General features: G+C 47.7%; 1 protein-coding gene across 1 annotated transcript in view; it reads left to right on the forward strand.

Annotated features, from left to right (window-relative positions):
• Nucleotides 1-19290, forward strand: part of Rabep1 (rabaptin, RAB GTPase binding effector protein 1) — a 100003-nt gene that overhangs the window by 37285 nt on the left and 43428 nt on the right. The window contains 3 exon segments of the mRNA XM_051168470.1: nucleotides 4654-4789; nucleotides 8796-8974; nucleotides 10897-11022. Of these exon segments, the coding sequence (XP_051024427.1) occupies nucleotides 4654-4789; nucleotides 8796-8974; nucleotides 10897-11022 (441 nt within the window).

The following is a 19290-nucleotide window of genomic DNA, read 5'->3' on the forward strand; positions in this document are numbered from 1 at the left end:
GCTGCAGGAGATCTTTAGAGAAGATGCACGTCCTGTTGGCTATACACAGTATGGCTGGGGTGTGGGTCCGTGGTGCAGTGCCTGTCTAGTGCGCTCACGGCCAAGAGTTTGATCCTCAGCACTGCGTGAGCTGAGCACACTGACGAGAGCGTCATGGAGATGGGTGCCGTTTGGGGTGCAGAGACAAGAGCATGTGAAGTTCAGGGCCGTCTTCAGTCCCATTGTGAATTTGGGGCCTGAGTTACACAGGGTGCTGCTGCTAAAAAGCCAAACCAAACCAAAAAAGGGTGTGGAAGTATTAATGGGGTGCTAAAATTTTTATATCTGCTTTTAGTGCTGGAGTTTGAACCTGGGTCCTCATTGAAGCATGCTAGCAAGTGCTCTACCACTGAGAAAATGCTTAAGTAATGAAAGGGAATAAGAGATTAGGGGCCTGGAGTGACTTCTCAGCAGTTAAGAGCACTGGCAGCTCTTCAGAAAACCAGGTTCCGTCCCCAGCACCCACATGGCAGCTCACAACTGTCTGTAGCTCCAGTTCCAGGGGATTTGACGCCCTCAGGCATATGTGCAGGCAAACACTAGTGCGCATAAAACTTAAGGACATCATGAAAGAAAGGAAGAAAGAAAGAAAGGCGATTAGAGATGTAGCTAAGTGGTGGAGTTCTGGCACTTGTCTAGTGTGCGTGAGAGCCTGGCTTTGATCTTCAGTACTAAAAGCACTAAAGGAAAAGAGTGGGGTGGGGCGTTGTCTGGAGAGGTGGCTCAGAGGTTAAGAGCACTGCCTGCTCTTCCAGGGGTTCTGAGTTCAATTCCCAGCAACCACATGGTGGCTGACAACCATCTGTAATGAGATCTGATGCCCTCTTCTAGCCTGCAGGTGTACATGCAGATAGAGCACTGTATACATAGTAAATAAATAAATCTTAAAAAAAGAAAGTGTGGTCAGTAAGATGGTATGGCAGATAAACTTGCCTGTCATCAAGCCTGATGACCTGTGTTTGATCTCTGCTGTCGACGTGGTGAAAAGGAGAACTGACTCCCACAGTTGTGTTTTCACCTGTGTGCCAGTGAGCGCGCTCTCTCTCTCTCTCTCTCTCTCTCTCTCTCTCTCTCTCTCTCTCTCTCTCTCTCTCTCTCTCTCTCTCTGTGTGTGTGTGTGTGTGTGTGTGTGTGTGTGTGTGTGTGTAGAAATGTTTGAAAATACGTCTGAGAAGAAGATGTGCAAAGAATGTAGGAGCTAAGTAAGAGCAGGGGAGCAGGTGGGCTGCTGACTCCTGGCCTTGGCAGGTCTGTTGACTGCCTTACAAGGGTATTATGAGGCACATTCAAATTAGAACTTATAACTGCTTCAGGTAGTGCATGGGGAAAAGTTCTAGTATTTCCAGATACATCATGTTTTATTCTAACACTAATGTGTTTTTAATAAAAATATTTATCTTTTTCTTCTGTATCCTAAATTAAAGTGAGGTCATAAAATATCATGTTTCAAAGAATTAGTGTTATATGGGTGCAATACTCTGCTCACAGGTTTTTTTTTATAATAAAATATCTAAATATGGGGGAAATGATGGAAAAATAAATCACAAAATACTTAGGGTGGGCCTGGGAATGGTGGTGCACACCTTTAATTCTAGCACTTGGGAGGCAGAGACACTGTGAGTTCAAGGCCAGCCTGGTCTACAAAGTGAGTCCAGGACAGTCAAAACTACACAGAGAAACCCTGTCTCGAAAAATGAGAGAGAGAGAGAGAGAGAGAGAGAGAGAGAGAGAGAGAGAGAGAGAGAGAGAGAGAGAGAAATTTGTGAAGAAAAAAGTCAGAAAAATGCAAATAGCTGAAATCAGAAGTGGGGCATGACTACTGACATAAAAATAGTAGATACTATAAATAGTGTCATACCAGTAAATTTGGAAAAAGATTTTTAAAAGTATGCTGGTAAATGCTAGTAATCCTTGCTCTTTGGAAGTAGTGGGATAAGAATTGAACTATCAAGGTCAGCATGAACTAGTGAGGAAGGCCTTTTTGTAAAACAAAATAAGACTAATTATTGTAAAGGGCAAAACAGTTTTCCTCAAGATAAAGTAGGGACGTTAAAACAGTAATCATTACAGAATCTAGAGCCAAAAATCTTTTTGGTGTGTGGTATATGCATGCATGTTATGGGTTTGTTTGGTGTATGTGCACTCAGGAAGCCGAGCCATGCAAATCTCTGAGTTTGAGGGCATCCTGATGTAATCTGTGTATTGTAGGACAGCCAGGGCTACATAGAGAAACCAAAAATAAATAAAGTTTAGCCACAACAGGAATCAGGAAAATGCAAACAAAAGTAGGATTCTATTTTAGTCTAACAAGTCTATAGAGCAGATTTGTTGTACGGGCGCATGTGCGCGTGCGCGTGTCTCTTGTAGGGTCACATTGTGTAGCCCTAGCTATCCCGGAACTTGCTATGTAGACCAGGCTGGTCTGGAGCTCACAGAGAGGTCCACAGTGCCTTTGCTTCAAGAGTGCCGCGATTACAGGCATGCGCCATCGTGCCTGCCCCTCCATGTGGCTTTGATTTGGGTTGTTGACGAATGTAGAATTCAAGTTGTTTCTCATGCTGTGCCGCTACGTCAGCACCCTCCTAGAGTTAGTAATAACTTTCAGACGTTAGAAATTCATCAATTTTTTAATTCAAAGAAGAGTTTACTCTAAGAAGTAATGCGTAGTAGAAGCCATGGTTATAAACCAACCTTGTTTTAGCTGCCATATTGACTGCGTTACTGTCGCCTGGTGACAGGTGTTGAAGAAAACGCCATGCTGGCCAGTTGTCAGCTTCCAGCAAAGCACTAAGCTGTAGTAAGTGATTATGTCAGTCTCTGACATTTGATTTAGGAGTAAAGGTTACTGAGACCAGATGAGCAAGCTATTTTAAACTCGAAAAAGACCTTGGATTTGAAACAAGGTGTAACCATTTGAAAATGCTGAAGGTTACCCGTACATATTAAGTTTAGGATACAGTTTATAGGACAGGATAAAACAATATTTATACCCTGCATATTTTTGTTTGTTTGTTTTTCAAGACAGGGTTTCTCTGTGTAACTGCCTTAGCTGACCAGGCTGGCCCGAAACTCACAGAAATCCACCTGCTTCTGCCTCATGAGTGCTAGGATGCACACCATGCCCAGTTTTTTTTTAATTGAGTAGTATTGCATCTTATTTTGATTGTGCCTGTTTCAGTTATTTAGTCTGTTTTGTTACCAGTCTAAGTATTACAACAGAAAATATATTATGAAAAGATAGAATTTAACTTTTTTTCTGTGCCTGCATTCAAGTTTGTGTGATTTTGATGAGACTAAGTTATTTTTCATATCATGACTTTCTCTCTTTTGAAAAAAAAAAATGTAACGGCTGTGATGCACAGATGGAGGTCAGAGGCCAGCTGTAACGGCCGTGATGCACAGGTGGAGGTCAGAGGCCAGCTGTAACGGCCGCGATGCACAGGTGGAGGTCAGAGGCCAGCTGTAACGGCCGTGATGCACAGGTGGAGGTCAGAGGCCAGCTGTAACGGCCGTGATGCACAGGTGGAGGTCAGAGGCCAGCTGTAACGGCCGTGATGCACAGGTGGAGGTCAGAGGCCAGCTGTAACGGCCGTGATGCACAGGTGGAGGTCAGAGGCCAGCTGTAATGGCCGTGATGCACAGGTGGAGGTCAGAGGCCAGCTGTAACAGCCGTGATGTACAGGTGGAGGTCAGAGGCCAGCTGTAACGGCCGTGATGCACAGGTGGAGGTCGGAGGCCAGCTGTAACGGCCGTGATGCACAGGTGGAGGTCAGAGGCCAGCTGTAACGGCCGTGATGCACAGGTGGAGGTCAGAGGCCAGCTGTAGGCGGATGGAACTCATCCAGTTTGTCTGGGCCAACCACCTTGAGATGCTGAGCCGTCTTGGTGCCCCGATGTTTTTAACTCCTATGAGTATATATTGATGAAAATTAGACCATTTAATACATGCAAGGCGGTTGGAATTACCTCCCAAGAAGTCAAAAGCCGTAAGAACATTATGCCATTTTATCTTACCTGAAAGAGGACAGGCATGAGACTGAGGAGAGGTAGAAGTCTGAGCTGGACTTAGTCTCTGGAACCTTCAGGGAGAAAACGGGTGTGCTGTGTGTATTTGTAATTTCAGCACTAGGGAAATGGAGCTGTGCAGATAGCTGGGGCCTGCTGGCCAACCACCCCAACACTAGGTAAGTTCTAGGTCAGTGACAGATCCCATCTCAAAAACAAAATAAAAATCCCCAGGTGGTTGGTGCATAAGGGACGCCACCTGTAGCTGTGTGATTTGCACAAATATGTGCTTTGTGTACCACATGTATATATACGCACTTGCATCCAAAAGTGCACATGTACATATATACACACACAAGCAAATCATAGTTGTGTTGCTGAAAAGGAGACCAAGCAAGCATATGTATGCATTGCTCTGTAAATGACAAGCTAGAAGTACTTATGTTTACTTTTACTTTATATATTTACTTAAGAGAATTATGGCTAGCGTCTCCCAATTCTGTTATTTTCTAAGTTTGTATCGTATTTTAAAGTTTAAAATGCAGCCATTGGTGTTTACCGTTTTTGCCATTCCTACGAGGGTTGTAAAGTTGAGTTTTCTACTTTCAGGTTAAGGAACTGAATCATTATCTGGAGGCTGAGAAGTCTTGTAGGACTGATTTGGAGATGTATGTAGCTGTTTTGAACACTCAGAAATCTGTTCTCCAGGAAGATGCCGAGAAATTGAGGAAAGAATTGCATGAAGGTAAATAAATATATGTTGTGTATATTTTTATTTTATTCCTAGAGAACTGTGTAAGTAAATTCATATTGATTAATAACAGCAACAAAGTCTAAGCCACCAATGCAGCATAGCATGTTAATGATTCAGTTTAAGCTTTATGGTCCATTTGAAAGTGCTGCTAAGGGAATTGGCATGGTTGGTAGCCTCTCCTCCCAGCACTACCACAGTAAGAACCTGACATGGCTGAAGTCTGGGCAGAAAAGCAATGAAGTCAGACATTTCCTGCTTGAAGAGCTGCACAGTCAGAGGGAATCACAAGGTGCGGGTGGTGGAAAGGCTCTCAGGTAGTCTCCTGCTTCCTAAGGAGGTAGCAGTGTGAGGTACAGGTGAGCTCTGAATTTAAAAAGCAACTGTCCTTGGTCGTGGTGGCTTACACCTGTAATCATTTTTTTTTTTTTAAGATTTATTTATTTATTCTGTATACAGTGCTCTGCCTGCATGAACAACTGCAGGCCAGAAGAGGCACCAGATCACAATATAAATGGTTGTGAGCCACCATGTGGTTGCTGGGAATTGAACTCCGGACCTCTGGTTGCTCTTAGCCTCTGAGCCACCTCCAGCCTTGTACTTGTAACCTTAACACCTGAGAATCTAAAGCAGAGGCATCCTCATTAGTCTGAGACCAGTTTGGACTCTGCCTCAAAAACAAAACAAACCAAAAAACCAGACACGGTTTGGAGAGATGGGTCAGCAGTTAAGAGCACTGCTGTCCTTCCAGAAGACCTGCTATAGAAACTTGGTGGGCAACTCACAGTTGCCTGTAACTCCTGCTCCTGGGGATCCAGGGTTCTCCTCAGAACTCAAATGCATATAATCATACCCCCTTATATACTAAGTGAAAATTTAAAGGAAAATACTTTGAAACTTTATGTCTTTTACTTTTAAAGATCATTTTTCTTTCCCTTCCTCCCTATAAATGAACCTTCTTGTAAATCTTACTCTTTCAAATTCTTAAAACAAAATAAAACAAATATAACATCTCCAAAACAAACCAAAAGAAAAGAATTATAAGGTTGAGTATGTGAGATACACGGTGATAATGGCTACTTCCTTGACACATCAATAACAAGACACAGGAACGCAGTTAGCAGCTGCAGTTTCAGGTCATAATGAGCATAGGTGAGTAAGGACGATGCTGGTGGTGCCAACACCTGGGTCTGGAGGCAGGAGAGCCACACGTGCAAGGTCAGCTTCAGTTGCTATTTATACAGTTAGAGTCCAGGCAGGACAGAGATCCTGATCCCCCACACCCCCAAAAGACACCTGTAGCAACTACACCAACCTATGAAAACAGTTGTGGTTTCTGTTGGTAATGGCTGTGGGAATAGTTATGCGCCTGCCATTTGTTGCCTGCATTTCATAAAAGTACAGTAGGAGGGAATATGAAGTTCAGCCAGGAGGATAGTGAAAAGTTGTAACTTTTAAAAAGAGCCAGAGCCAGGTGTGGTGGCGCACGTCTTTAATCGCAGCACTCGGGAGGCAGAGGCAGGTGGATCTCTGTGAGTTCTAGGCCAGCCTGGTTTACAAAGTGGGCCCAGGACAGCCAGGGCTACACAGAGAAACCCTGTCTCGAAAAACCAAAACCAAAACCAACAACAGAGAGAGAGAGAGAGAGAGAGAGAGAGAGAGAGAGAGAGAGAGAGAGAGAGAGAGAGAGAAAGCGGGGGGAGGGCAAACACTGCTGAGCTGTATCCACAGCCTTCTCTTATTATTTTCTTATACAAATAGATAAAATCTATTTTTTTTACATGTACATCTGCACACCAGAAGAGGGCATCAGATCACATTACAGATGGTTGTGAGCCACCATGTGGTTGCTGGGAATTGAACTCAGGACCTCTGGAAGAGCAGTCAGTGCTCTTAACCGCTGAGCCATCTCTCCAGCCCTCTATTTGAAATCTTATTAGAAACATGCTAGTATACAGGAGTTGGTTTGTGATGGTAAAATTTCATAGTAAATACTTTTACCAAATGCTGTGGAAAATAGAGATGGGACAATTTAGGGCTGTATAAGAGCTGGCTTTTCCTCCATGTAGTTGAAAACTGAAGTACATGCCTAGTGGATCACTGCATAAAGTGTTGTGAGATTGTCCCAGTCTTAGAGCAGGTTCTGACCTGTAGGAATAGTTTTCACCTGTGCTGTTGGAGTCAGAAGGACACCTACACTGTCAGTGGGTGTCCGAAAGAAGTTGTTTCAATTTGAATAAAATTAATTTAAAATATTAAATATTTAAGTTTGTGTCATAACTCATCTAAAAATAGTTTTAAACCATTGAGATTATGAAACCTTCTTACTATGTATGAAAAAAGCATCAAAAGATCTATTAAAATGAGGAAATAAAAAGAATAATTTCTGGTGGCTGAGTACTACTTGTCTAGCAAGCACAGTGCCCTGGATTTGGTCCTGAGCTCTGAAAAAATAAGCAATCAATACCAAACCAAACCACCAGTAATTTCCGTATCATGGGGTGGGCGAGATGACTCAATGGCCAAGCCTGGGGACCCGAGTTCTGTCTCCAGCATCCACATGGTAAGAAGAGACAGCTGACTTCTGCAGCTTGTCCTCAGACGTCCACATCCACATCGCCACACAGCCACACACACAAGATAACTAATTAAAATGCGATTTTAGGGCTGGAGAGATGGCTGAACAGTTAAGAGCACCTGGCTGCTCTTCCAAAGGACCCGGGTTCAATTCCCAGCACCCACATGGCAGCTCACAACTGTCTGTAACTTCAAGATCTGACACCCTCACACCAATGCACATAAATTGAAATTTGAATAAAATATTAAAAAAAAAAGCGATTTAAAAAAAAAGGAAAAATAAAGGATATCTTTGAAAGAAAAGAGATAGAAACTAAGAATCATATGGTAGCCTAAGCACAGGCCAGTCTCAGCTGGTTATTAGGTGTGCAGTCGCACCAGGTGGCTACCCTGCTGGGGTGGCTGAGATGATGAGAGGGCAGCTCTGCGTATCTTACTGATAGGTTTCTTTAAAACCAGAAACAGAAGAAAACAAAACAAGCCGGGTGGTGGTGCATGCCTTTAATTCTAGCACTTGGGTGGCAGAGGCAGGTGAATCTCTTGAGTTCAAGGCCAGCCCTGTCTACAGAGCTAGTTCTAGGACAGCCAGGGCTACACAAAGTAGCCTTGTCTTGAAAAACCAAAAGACAAAACAAATAGGGTACTTTAAAACCATTTTTGCAGGCAGAGGTTGCCCAGGCCGTTCTTGAAGTCTTGTGCTCCTTATGAACCAGGACTTCAGACTTTGGCTGGAAGACGTCATGCTTAAATGGTGCTTTTACATTTTATTCATAATATATGGTTGCTGCTTTCTGAAGTAGTTTTGATTTTTGAAGCGTGGAACATAGACCTATGGACGCAGCTAAGAGAATGTAAGCAAAGTGCCTGTGCAGGTGTGGCGGCACTCCTGGAATCTTGGGCTACATAGTGAGTCCGTCTCCTTCCCCTTTCTACCGTTGCACCCCCCCCCCCCCCCCCCCCCCCCCCCCCCCCCCCCGTAGTTCAGCATATTGGTGTACAAGGGACAATGGACAAAACGTGGTACTGGAGTAGTGGTTGTGGAGCAGGTATTAGAGACTTTAATTTGGGTTTTTTTAATTTAGGAAGTGAGGCTGGGGGTGGTGGTGCACACCTTTAATCACAGCACTTGGGAGGCAGATCTCTGTGAGTTCCAGGCCAGCCTGGTCTACAAAGATAGTTCCAGGACAGCCAGGGCTGCACAACTTAGGAAGCACAGAATTTGTTTGTCTGTCCCTTAAGGGCTTAGTTGAGCTCAGTGCTGTGGCAATAGTCCTCATATCCAGGTGTAGATTGCTCGTTGGTGTCAGTCAGTCATGAGGCAAACTCACAGAATAGAGCGCTGGCCAGACATGCAGTAGACCTGTGCTAGGGAAACCGCCTGCCGTCCAAGCGCAGTGTGTTGACTGTGGGTGCCCCTCCTCAGTCTGCCGCCTCCTGGAGCAAGAGCGACAGCAGCACCAGCAGCTGAGGCACACATGGCAGAAGGCCAACGACCAGTTCCTGCAGTCGCAGCGCCTGCTGATGAGAGACATGCAGCGAATGGAGCGTGTGCTGACGGCGGAGCAGCTCCGGCAAGTGGAAGAACTGAAGAAGAAAGATCAGGTAAGGACCTTTAGTTTTTATTTTAAATTGTATTTGTGTGGGGGTGGGTTGGGTTGATTTGTTTACTTTAGTGCACCCTGGATCAGGGGTCATAGATCCCTTGGAGTCACAGGTGGTTGTGAACTTCCTGATTTGGGTGTTGGAACCAAACTCAGGTCCTCTGGAAGAGCAGGAGACACTGAAATGCTGAGCCACCCCTCCAGCCCCAGATAGTTGTTCCTGAGGTCTCATTGTTAATAATAGTGCTCCCCTCTACAGTATATTGTGTATGTTGGAAGGAACCTAAGCTGGAGCCAGATGTTTTGTGACTATGTTTTTTCTTTTCTTTCTTTCTTTTGTTCTTTCTTTTATATTCTTTGTTTTTTGAGACAGGGTTTCCCTGTGTAGCCCTGGCTATCCTGGACTTGTTTTATAGACCAGGCTGGCCTCGAACTCACAGAGATCCACCTGCTGCTGCCCCCCCAAGTGCGAAGATTACAGGCATGCACCACCGTGTTTGGTGTGACTTTATTTTTTCAAAGTGACATTAAAAATACAATCACTGGGCTGGAGAGATGGCTCAGAGGTTAAGAGCACCATCTGCTCTTCCAAAGGTCCTGAGTTCAATTCCCAGAAACCACATGGTGGCTCACAACCATCTATAATGAGATTTGGTACTCTCTTCTGGTGTACATACAGGCAAAACACTGTATATATAATAAATAAACGAGTCTTAAAAAAAAATACAATCACTAAGGGTAGAGACTTTTTTAAAGTGGGGCAGCATCTGCCTAAAATGAGCAAGGCCCTTAGGTTCGACCCCCAATACCACAAATAAATGATAATAAAGTGTTGTATCACAAAACAACTACTGTATTTTCCAGCGTATAAGACAGCCCCCAACTTTAACTTTTCCAGTTAAAATATAGAGTTTGCAGATTGAGTCTGCTATGCAGGGTGCACATTGGAGCAGGGATAGTCTAGCCAGTATATTCCAGATGCTATATTTTAATGGGAAAAGTTAACGTTGGGGGTCGTCTTATATGCTGGAAAATATGGTATCTGACAGTAAGATGAATTTGTCAGTCTTGTCAGCCTTTTGTTCGTATGCCACAAGCCCACTCTTCTAGGCGTCTGTGTTTTATAAATGCTTGTCTCTCCTTGGAACACTGAGTGATCTTCTCTCACTCAGCGAGCAAGCTCATCTTCCTGTCTCCAGACTCAGCTCCAGCAGTTTCATCCCTTGGGTTCCCTTTGCTGGCTCCCTTACATGAAACCAGCACCCGATTTTTCTCCTCCTGCAGAATTCTGTGTGTGCTTTCATGTGTAATTCTGTTTGTTCCTTCTCACTAGACAGAAAAGGTATAGTCATCTTTGCTGAGCGAACCATTATTTGGTCTTTGCTCGTCCTTTTGTATTTTGTATGTCTCCCTTATACTGCCTGTTCTCTCCCTCGCTTCCCTCTTTCTTCTCTCCTTTGTTTTAGTTTTATGAGGTAGGTCTCACTATGTAGTCCAACCTGGCCTTGACTTTGTGCCTCCTACTTAGCCTCCTGGTTCTGGGATTCCAGCTACCATTGTTGGTACAGAGTTTGTACGTGTTTTCAATGGGGTGATGTCAGATTCCTGTTTCCTGTAGTGAGATAGGTTGTTCTATGTAGTTTTCCTGCTTTGGATTATGCGGAGCAGGGAGTTGCTTCTCTTTTGTTTGCCTTACTTTCATATAGCGTGCTTTCTTAAAATATTGCTCTCTGATTTTCTTACTTTGTACTTAATAGTAGTAAAATTGTCATGATCAGAGGCCCCTTACACTGATTATGGAACAAATAATCTTGTGTCCAGTTTTCAGTTCTCAGAAAGATCTCTCCTCTTAACTTCTTTTGAGTGGTAGAAGAACCGTTTGACCTGGATGGCTAAATAGTACTTTTTCTTCCTGACTTTCAGGAGGAGGATGAACAACAGAGGCACAAGGGAGAAGACAACAAAGAAACAGATATTGAAGAAGTAAACCTACCAGTGGTCTACGCATTAACTCACGAAGAACCTTCAGTCTCATTACCAAAGCAGGAGGTACAGTGAGTCTGTGACTACAGTTACTCCATACGCTGGGTGGGGAGGTGCAGTGAGTCTGTGACTACAGTTACTCTATGCGCTGTGTGGGGAGGTGCAGTGAGTCTGTGACTACAGTTACTCTATGCGCTGGGTGGGGAGGTGCAGTGAGTCTGTGACTACAGTTACTCTATGTGCTGGGTGAGGAGGTGCAGTGAGTCTGTGACTACAGTTACTCTATGCGCTGGGTGGGGAGGTGCAGTGAGTCTGTGACTACAGTTACTCTATGTGCTGGGTGGGGAGGTGCAGTGAGTCTGTGACTACAGTTACTCTATGTGCTGGGTGAGGAGGTGCAGTGAGTCTGTGACTACAGTTACTCTATGTGCTGGGTGGGGAGGTGCAGTGAGTCTGTGACTACAGTTACTCTATGTGCTGGGTGGGGAGGTGCAGTGAGTCTGTGACTACAGTTACTCTATGCGCTGGGTGGGGAGGTGCAGTGAGTCTGTGACTACAGTTACTCTATGCGCTGGGTGGGGAGGTACAGTGAGTCTGTGACTACAGTTACTCTATGCGCTGGGTGGGGAGGTGCAGTGAGTCTGTGACTACAGTTACTCTATGTGCTGGGTGAGGAGGTGCAGTGAGTCTGTGACTACAGTTACTCTATGCGCTGTGTGGGGAGGTACAGTGAGTCTGTGACTACAGTTACTCTATGTGCTGGGTGAGGAGGTGCAGTGAGTCTGTGACTACAGTTACTCTATGTGCTGGGTGAGGAGGTGCAGTGAGTCTGTGACTACAGTTACTCTATGCGCTGTGTGGGGAGGTACAGTGAGTCTGTGACTACAGTTACTCCATGCGCTGGGTGGGGAGGTGCAGTGAGTCTGTGACTACAGTTACTCTATGCGCTGGGTGGGGAGGTGCAGTGAGTCTGTGACTACAGTTACTCTATGTGCTGGGTGAGGAGGTGCAGTGAGTCTGTGACTACAGTTACTCTATGCGCTGTGTGGGGAGGTACAGTGAGTCTGTGACTACAGTTACTCTATGCGCTGTGTGGGGAGGTACAGTGAGTCTGTGACTACAGTTACTCTATGCGCTGGGTGAGGAGGTGCAGTGAGTCTGTGACTACAGTTACTCTATGCGCTGGGTGGGGAGGTGCAGTGAGTCTGTGACTACAGTTACTCTATGCGCTGGGTGGGGAGGTACAGTGAGTCTGTGACTACAGTTACTCTATGTGCTGGGTGAGGAGGTGCAGTGAGTCTGTGACTACAGTTACTCTATGCGCTGTGTGGGGAGGTGCAGTGAGTCTGTGACTACAGTTACTCTATGCGCTGGGTGGGGAGGTACAGTGAGTCTGTGACTACAGTTACTCTATGCGCTGGGTGGGGAGGTACAGTGAGTCTGTGACTACAGTTACTCTATGCGCTGGGTGGGGAGGTACAGTGAGTCTGTGACTACAGTTACTCTATGTGCTGGGTGGGGAGGTGCAGTGAGTCTGTGACTACAGTTACTCTATGTGCTGGGTGAGGAGGTGCAGTGAGTCTGTGACTACAGTTACTCTATGCGCTGGGTGGGGAGGTGCAGTGAGTCTGTGACTACAGTTACTCTATGCGCTGGGTGGGGAGGTACAGTGAGTCTGTGACTACAGTTACTCTATGTGCTGGGTGAGGAGGTGCAGTGAGTCTGTGACTACAGTTACTCTATGCGCTGTGTGGGGAGGTGCAGTGAGTCTGTGACTACAGTTACTCTATGCGCTGTGTGGGGAGGTGCAGTGAGTCTGTGACTACAGTTACTCCATACGCTGGGTGGGGAGGTACAGTGAGTCTGTGACTACAGTTACTCTATGCGCTGGGTGGGGAGGTACAGTGAGTCTGTGACTACAGTTACTCTATGTGCTGGGTGGGGAGGTGCAGTGAGTCTGTGACTACAGTTACTCTATGTGCTGGGTGAGGAGGTGCAGTGAGTCTGTGACTACAGTTACTCTATGCGCTGGGTGGGGAGGTGCAGTGAGTCTGTGACTACAGTTACTCTATGCGCTGGGTGGGGAGGTACAGTGAGTCTGTGACTACAGTTACTCTATGTGCTGGGTGAGGAGGTGCAGTGAGTCTGTGACTACAGTTACTCTATGCGCTGTGTGGGGAGGTGCAGTGAGTCTGTGACTACAGTTACTCTATGCGCTGTGTGGGGAGGTGCAGTGAGTCTGTGACTACAGTTACTCCATACGCTGGGTGGGGAGGTACAGTGAGTCTGTGACTACAGTTACTCCATACGCTGGGTGGGGAGGTGCAGTGAGTCTGTGACTACAGTTACTCTATGCGCTGTGTGGGGAGGTGCAGTGAGTCTGTGACTACAGTTACTCTATGCGCTGGGTGGGGAGGCACAGTGAGTGTGTGACTACAGTTACTCTATGCGCTGGGTGGGGAGGTACAGTGAGTCTGTGACTACAGTTACTCCATACGCTGGGTGGGGAGGTACAGTGAGTCTGTGACTACAGTTACTCCATGCGCTGGGTGGGGAGGTGCAGTGAGTCTGTGACTACAGTTACTCTATGCGCTGTGTGGGGAGGTGCAGTGAGTCTGTGACTACAGTTACTCTATGCGCTGGGTGGGGAGGCACAGTGAGTGTGTGACTACAGTTACTCTATGTGCTGGGTGGGGAGGTGCAGTGAGTCTGTGACTACAGTTACTCTATGTGCTGGGTGAGGAGGTGCAGTGAGTCTGTGACTACAGTTACTCTATGCGCTGGGTGGGGAGGCACAGTGAGTGTGTGACTACAGTTACTCTATGTGCTGGGTGGGGAGGTGCAGTGAGTCTGTGACTACAGTTACTCTATGTGCTGGGTGGGGAGGTGCAGTGAGTCTGTGACTACAGTTATGCTATGTGCTGGGTGGGGAGGTACAGTGAGTCTGTGACTACAGTTACGCTATGTGCTGGGTGGGGAGGTGCAGTGAGTCTGTGACTACAGTTACTCCATACGCTGGGTGGGGAGGTACAGTGAGTCTGTGACTACAGTTACTCCATGCGCTGGGTGGGGAGGTGCAGTGAGTCTGTGACTACAGTTACTCTATGCTCTGGGTGGGGAGGTACAGTGAGTCTGTGACTACAGTTACTCCATGCGCTGGGTGGGGAGGTGCAGTGAGTCTGTGACTACAGTTACTCTATGCGCTGGGTCGGGAGGTGCAGTGAGTCTGTGACTACAGTTACTCTATGCGCTGGGTGGGGAGGTGCAGTGAGTCTGTGACTACAGTTACTCCATGCGCTGGGTGGGGAGGTGCAGTGAGTCTGTGACTACAGTTACTCTATGCGCTGGGTGGGGAGGTGCAGTGAGTCTGTGACTACAGTTACTCCATACGCTGGGTGGGGAGGTACAGTGAGTCTGTGACTACAGTTACTCCATGCGCTGGGTGGGGAGGTGCAGTGAGTCTGTGACTACAGTTACTCTATGTGCTGGGTGGGGAGGTACAGTGAGTCTGTGACTACAGTTACTCTATGTGCTGGGTGGGGAGGTACAGTGAGTCTGTGACTACAGTTACTCTATGTGCTGGGTGAGGAGGTACAGTGAGTCTGTGACTACAGTTACTCCATGCGCTGGGTGGGGAGGTACAGTGAGTCTGTGACTACAGTTACTCTATGTGCTGGGTGGGGAGGTGCAGTGAGTCTGTGACTACAGTTACGCTATGTGCTGGGTGGGGAGGTACAGTGAGTCTGTGACTACAGTTACTCTATGCTCTGGGTGGGGAGGTACAGTGAGTCTGTGACTACAGTTACTCCATGCGCTGGGTGGGGAGGTGCAGTGAGTCTGTGACTACAGTTACTCTATGTGCTGGGTGGGGAGGTGCAGTGAGTCTGGGACTACAGTTACTCTATGCGCTGTGTGGGGAGGTGCAGTGAGTCTGTGACTACAGTTACTCTATGCGCTGGGTGGGGAGGTGCAGTGAGTCTGTGACTACAGTTACTCTATGCGCTGGGTGGGGAGGTACAGTGAGTCTGTGACTACAGTTACTCTATGTGCTGGGTGAGGAGGTGCAGTGAGTCTGTGACTACAGTTACTCTATGCGCTGTGTGGGGAGGTGCAGTGAGTCTGTGACTACAGTTACTCTATGCGCTGGGTGGGGAGGTACAGTGAGTCTGTGACTACAGTTACTCTATGCGCTGGGTGGGGAGGTGCAGTGAGTCTGTGACTACAGTTACTCTATGCGCTGGGTGGGGAGGTGCAGTGAGTCTGTGACTACAGTTACTCTATGCGCTGTGTGGGGAGGTGCAGTGAGTCTGTGACTACAGTTACTCTATGTGCTGGGTGGGGAGGTACAGTGAGTCTGTGACTACAGTTACTCTATGTGCTGGGTGGGGAGGTGCAGTGAGTCTGTGACTACAGTTACTCTATGCGCTGGGTGGGGAGGTGCAGTGAGTCTGTGACTACAGTTACTCTATGCGCTGGGTGGGGAGGTACAGTGAGTCTGTGACTACAGTTACTCTATGTGCTGGGTGGGGAGGTACAGTGAGTCTGTGACTACAGTTACTCTATGCGCTGGGTGGGGAGGTACAGTGAGTCTGTGACTACAGTTACTCTATGCGCTGGGTGGGGAGGTACAGTGAGTCTGTGACTACAGTTACTCTATGCGCTGGGTGGGGAGGTGCAGTGAGTCTGTGACTACAGTTACTCTATGTGCTGGGTGGGGAGATACAGTGAGTCTGTGACTACAGTTACTCTATGCGCTGGGTGGGGAGGTGCAGTGAGTCTGTGACTACAGTTACTCTATGTGCTGGGTGGGGAGATACAGTGAGTCTGTGACTACAGTTACTCTATGCGCTGGGTGGGGAGGTGCAGTGAGTCTGTGACTACAGTTACTCTATGCGCTGGGTGGGGAGGTGCAGTGAGTCTGTGACTACAGTTACTCTATGCGCTGGGTGGGGAGGTGCAGTGAGTCTGTGACTACAGTTACTCTATGCGCTGGGTGAGGAGGTGCAGTGAGTCTGTGACTACAGTTACTCTATGCGCTGGGTGGGGAGGTACAGTGAGTCTGTGACTACAGTTACTCCATACGCTGGGTGGGGAGGTGCAGTGAGTCTGTGACTACAGTTACTCTATGCGCTGGGTGGGGAGGTACAGTGAGTCTGTGACTACAGTTACTCTATGCGCTGGGTGGGGAGGTACAGTGAGTCTGTGACTACAGTTACTCTATGCGCTGGGTGAGGAGGTGCAGTGAGTCTGTGACTACAGTTACTCTATGTGCTGGGTGAGGAGGTACAGTGAGTGTGTGACTACAGTTACTCTATGCGCTGGGTGGGGAGGTGCAGTGAGTCTGTGACTACAGTTACTCTATGCGCTGGGTGGGGAGGTACAGTGAGTCTGTGACTACAGTTACTCTATGCGCTGGGTGGGGAGGTACAGTGAGTCTGTGACTACAGTTACTCTATGCGCTGTGTGGGGAGGTACAGTGAGTCTGTGACTACAGTTACTCTATGCGCTGGGTGAGGAGGTGCAGTGAGTCTGTGACTACAGTTACTCTATGTGCTGGGTGAGGAGGTACAGTGAGTGTGTGACTACAGTTACTCTATGCGCTGGGTGGGGAGGTGCAGTGAGTCTGTGACTACAGTTACTCTATGCGCTGGGTGGGGAGGTGCAGTGAGTCTGTGACTACAGTTACTCTATGCGCTGGGTGGGGAGGTGCAGTGAGTCTGTGACTACAGTTACTCTATGTGCTGGGTGGGGAGGTGCAGTGAGTCTGTGACTACAGTTACTCCATACGCTGGGTGGGGAGGTACAGTGAGTCTGTGACTACAGTTACTCCATGCGCTGGGTGGGGAGGTACAGTGAGTCTGTGACTACAGTTACTCCATACGCTGTGTGGGGAGGTGCAGTGAGTCTGTGACTACAGTTACTCTATGTGCTGGGTGAGGAGGTACAGTGAGTGTGTGACTACAGTTACTCTATGCGCTGGGTGGGGAGGTGCAGTGAGTCTGTGACTACAGTTACTCTATGCGCTGGGTGGGGAGGTGCAGTGAGTCTGTGACTACAGTTACTCTATGCGCTGGGTGGGGAGGTACAGTGAGTCTGTGACTACAGTTACTCTATGTGCTGGGTGGGGAGGTGCAGTGAGTCTGTGACTACAGTTACTCCATACGCTGGGTGGGGAGGTGCAGTGAGTCTGTGACTACAGTTACTCTATGCGCTGGGTGGGGAGGTACAGTGAGTCTGTGACTACAGTTACTCTATGTGCTGGGTGGGGAGGTACAGTGAGTCTGTGACTACAGTTACTCTATGCGCTGGGTGGGGAGGTACAGTGAGTCTGTGACTACAGTTACTCTATGTGCTGGGTGGGGAGGTGCAGTGAGTCTGTGACTACAGTTACTCCATACGCTGTGTGGGGAGGTGCAGTGAGTCTGTGACTGCAGTTACTCCATACGCTGGGTGGGGAGGTGCAGTGAGTCTGTGACTACAGTTACTCTATGCGCTGGGTGGGGAGGTACAGTGAGTCTGTGACTACAGTTACTCTATGCGCTGGGTGGGGAGGTGCAGTGAGTCTGTGACTACAGTTACTCTATGTGCTGGGTGGGGAGGTGCAGTGAGTCTGTGACTACAGTTACTCCATGCGCTGGGTGGGGAGGTGCAGTGAGTCTGTGACTACAGTTACTCTATGCGCTGGGTGGGGAGGTACAGTGAGTCTGTGACTACAGTTACTCCATGCGCTGGGTGGGGAGGTACAGTGAGTCTGTGACTACAGTTACTCCATACGCTGTGTGGGGAGGTGCAGTGAGTCTGTGACTACAGTTACTCTATGCGCTGGGTGGGGAGGTACAGTGAGTCTGTGACTACAGTTACTCTATGCGCTGGGTGGGGAGGTACAGTGAGTCTGTGACTACAGTTACTCCATGCGCTGGGTGGGGAGGTACAGTGAGTCTGTGACTACAGTTACTCCATACGCTGTGTGGGGAGGTGCAGTGAGTCTGTGACTACAGTTACTCTATGTGCTGGGTGGGGAGGTGCAGTGAGTCTGTGACTACAGTTAACTCCATGCGCTGGGTGGGGAGGTACAGTGAGTGTGTGACTACAGTTACTCTATGCGCTGGGTGGGGAGGTACAGTGAGTCTGTGACTACAGTTACTCTATGTGCTGGGTGAGGAGGTGCAGTGAGTCTGTGACTACAGTTACTCTATGTGCTGGGTGGGGAGGTACAGTGAGTCTGTGACTACAGTTACTCTATGCGCTGGGTGGGGAGGCTGAGGTGAGACGCTTTTTGGAGCCCAAGACTCAGAATATCTCAGCAACGTTATACATAATGTCTTAACTTTTCATTTGTTTCTACGTTAGTCGTTCACCATATATTTAGTGATGGTGTTGGTTGTTGTGGTTAAACACCATGACCAAAAGTAACTTGGGGAGAGCAGCAAACATGGAGGGATGGAGGGGTGTGGCCGTGCATGCTCCTCAGGGTTACTCCTCCTGCTTTACTACACACCCAGGACAACCTTCCCAGAGTTGACACAGTCCACAGTGCATTGGCCCCTTGGGCATGAATTAATTCATAAAATATCCCACAAACTTGCCCACAGGCAAATGATCTGGTGGGGCTTTTTTTAAGTTGAGGGTCCCTCTTCCCAAATGACTCTTGACTCATCATTTTATATATATATATATATATAATTTATTCAGCTTATATCCTGATTGTTATCCCCTCACTTGTATCCTACCGTTCCCTCCCGCCCTCTTTTGCCTATTCCCCTCCCCTAGACATCTGACAGAGGGGACCTCCTCCCCCACCGTATGACCACAGCCTGTCAGGTCTCATCAGGATAGCGTGCTTCCCCTTTTCTGTGTGTCTCTGGGCCTCCCCACCCAGGGGAAGTGATCAAGTTGGGGGCATGTCAGAGGCAGTCCCTGCTTTCCCCACACCTGTGGAGAATAAGCTGCCCATTGGCTAGATCTGAACAGGGGGTCTAGGTTTACTGCATGCATTGTCCCTGGTGGTGCAACAGTTTGTGCAGGCCCCCCTGCTGGGTGGAGTCCCCCCATCCCCCACTGGGAGGGGTCTCTAGAGAACATCTATGTTGGGCTAATAATCCACTTAGAAGTGAGTATATACCATGTGTGTCTTTCTGGGTCTGGGTTACCTCACTCAGGATGATCACTTCTAGTTCCATCCATTTGCCTGCAAATTTCAAGATTTCCTTGTTTTTAATAGCTGAGTAGCATTCCATTGTGTAAGTGTAGCACAGTTTCTTCATCCATTCTTTGAGTGAGGGAATCTAGGTTGTTTCCAGATTCTGGCTATTATGGACAAGGCTGCTATGAATA

Source organism: Acomys russatus, chromosome 25 (assembly GCF_903995435.1).
Source record: "Acomys russatus chromosome 25, mAcoRus1.1, whole genome shotgun sequence".
NCBI lineage: Eukaryota > Metazoa > Chordata > Mammalia > Rodentia > Muridae > Acomys > Acomys russatus.